Raw genomic sequence first — 1,934 nt, forward strand, 5'->3', positions numbered from 1 at the left:
ATGAACTCTCCAGCCATGAACAATGCCCGCTTCCCGACCAAAAGATCAACCAAACGGTATGTGCATCTTTCTCTCTTCATTCAAACTTGTCTTGATCTTTGGCATGTACAGCAAGTTTCATGCAGCTACAACGGCTGCGTGTGAGCGTGTCAAGTTTCACCTGTTTTTGTTTCAGAATATCTGCAAATCTGTCAGGAGGAAGTCTTCCCATTCCGGGCATTCCTCAATGGTAAGGGAAGATCAGTTACATCGCTGCATGTTCCATCACTGTTCAAGTGTTTCTGAATCTGTTTGATTAATTGGCTTCTCGCTTTCAAAACCAATCTCCTCCTCAGGTCCAATGGTTGGTTGTTGCTATCATATTTGCAGTACCTGCTTACAGACAGTTCAGAGCAATGAAAGGTAGTATACCCGAGATCAAATATTCGTCGCCTTTTCAAGTCATCTCAACATGATATGACTAAACTTTTTTTGCAACTTTTCCCGTGATAGATAAGGTGGAGAAGGCAGCAGAGGCTGCGATCGAGGTGATCGACAAAGTGGCAGAGGAGACGGAGAAGATCGCCGACGAGGTCGCTGACGCTTTCCCCGGCAATGAGATGCTCAAGCAGGCAGCCTCCAAGAATAAGGCGGTCGCAGATGAGGTCGAGGAAGATGCCGATAAAGCCGAGGCCCTGATCGAGAAGGTTAGTTTAACTACGCAATCTATTGCTACATTAGTAATTAGGCTTCGATTACAGTCGCTGCTGCTGCGCTATATAGGAGTATTACTTAAAAACTCATGATACGGTTTTGCGAGCTAGTAATACCTGATGCTGTTCTTTGATATGTTCTTGCAAGTCAAACGATCGTAATCTGCCTAGCAATGTGACTGCAGCTTGCATGTCAAGTACTGTACCATGTTATTTCAGTTCAAATGTAGAAAAAATTGGTCACTGGGTACGATAAATTCATTTTATGAGAGAGAAAAAAATTCTCCTCTGAATAGTGTGAGAAGGCGAATAACTTAGTACGAGCATGGACTAGGAGTGGGGTAGTTTGATTTACTTTGCCCGTGTTCAATATATTACCAGTTCTTTGGCTCGCCAAACTTTTGTACGTTTTTCTTTCATCCTCTCAAATAATTAACTTTCCTAGCCTTAAAATATAAACATGTTTGGTCTATGGTGAACAGTTTTCTTGCTATAAAAGGTGTTACTTGCCAGGCTTCGCTACATCTCACTCGTATTGGCAAAGTGTCGCAGTCGACTAAACAAGCCCTCACCGTCGATTACGACTGCTGCTGATATTGCTAACTTGCTATTGCTTAGAGCTCATTGAGTCATTGTACAGCCTTGCAAGGGACCAGCTACTGCTGTTCTTTGCTGAATTCGGTATCTGGAGATACGTGATGATTTGTAGATTGTAATCTTCCTAGCCTTGTGATAGTGACTTGCATTGCATGTCACCACTAGCTAGGTTGCTAGTCGTGAAGGACACTGCAAGTGGAATAAGTAAACTATTTTGTATAAGCTGAATAAAGCGAGAATAACTAGGAGCATCAAGTGGATTTTTTTTTCATATGTTCAATTCACCACCAGTTCTTTAGGTAGCCACATTTTCTCTTTTTTTTCAAAAGACAGGAAGCCACATTTCCATAGCACCAATTTGTAGTACTAATATCCTCATAATAATGTGCAGCTTTACTACACCTTGCCAATATGTATGTACGAGGTTAACTAGCTCTCTCACTTACATCATTGAGCAGGTTGACGAGATAAAGGAAAAGATCGATTCCATAGTCGATCCTGTAATCGACAAGGTCGTCAAGGAGTAACCTTGGAGAAGCAGAGCTCAAGGAGAGGAGAGAAATAAAAGAAAATCAGGCAGCTTTTGTTTCGCAGAACATTGCAGACACTTGTTCCTGTTTGAATCCCACCAAACTTTAGCTCCTA

The 1,934-nt window shown here is 42.0% G+C and overlaps 1 protein-coding gene across 1 annotated transcript; it reads left to right on the plus strand.

The window, feature by feature from the left end:
• Nucleotides 1–1,932, plus strand: LOC101757788. The gene is made up of 5 exons (XM_022828521.1): nt 1–56; nt 176–229; nt 335–402; nt 493–686; nt 1,748–1,932. Exons 1-5 carry the CDS (start codon nt 1–3, stop codon nt 1,814–1,816), a joined length of 441 nt encoding a protein of 146 aa, XP_022684256.1. The 3' UTR covers nt 1,817–1,932.
• Nucleotides 1,933–1,934: the final 2 nt, after the last annotated feature.

This window comes from Setaria italica, chromosome VII, assembly GCF_000263155.2.
Source record: "Setaria italica strain Yugu1 chromosome VII, Setaria_italica_v2.0, whole genome shotgun sequence".
Classification (NCBI taxonomy): Eukaryota; Viridiplantae; Streptophyta; class Magnoliopsida; order Poales; family Poaceae; genus Setaria; species Setaria italica.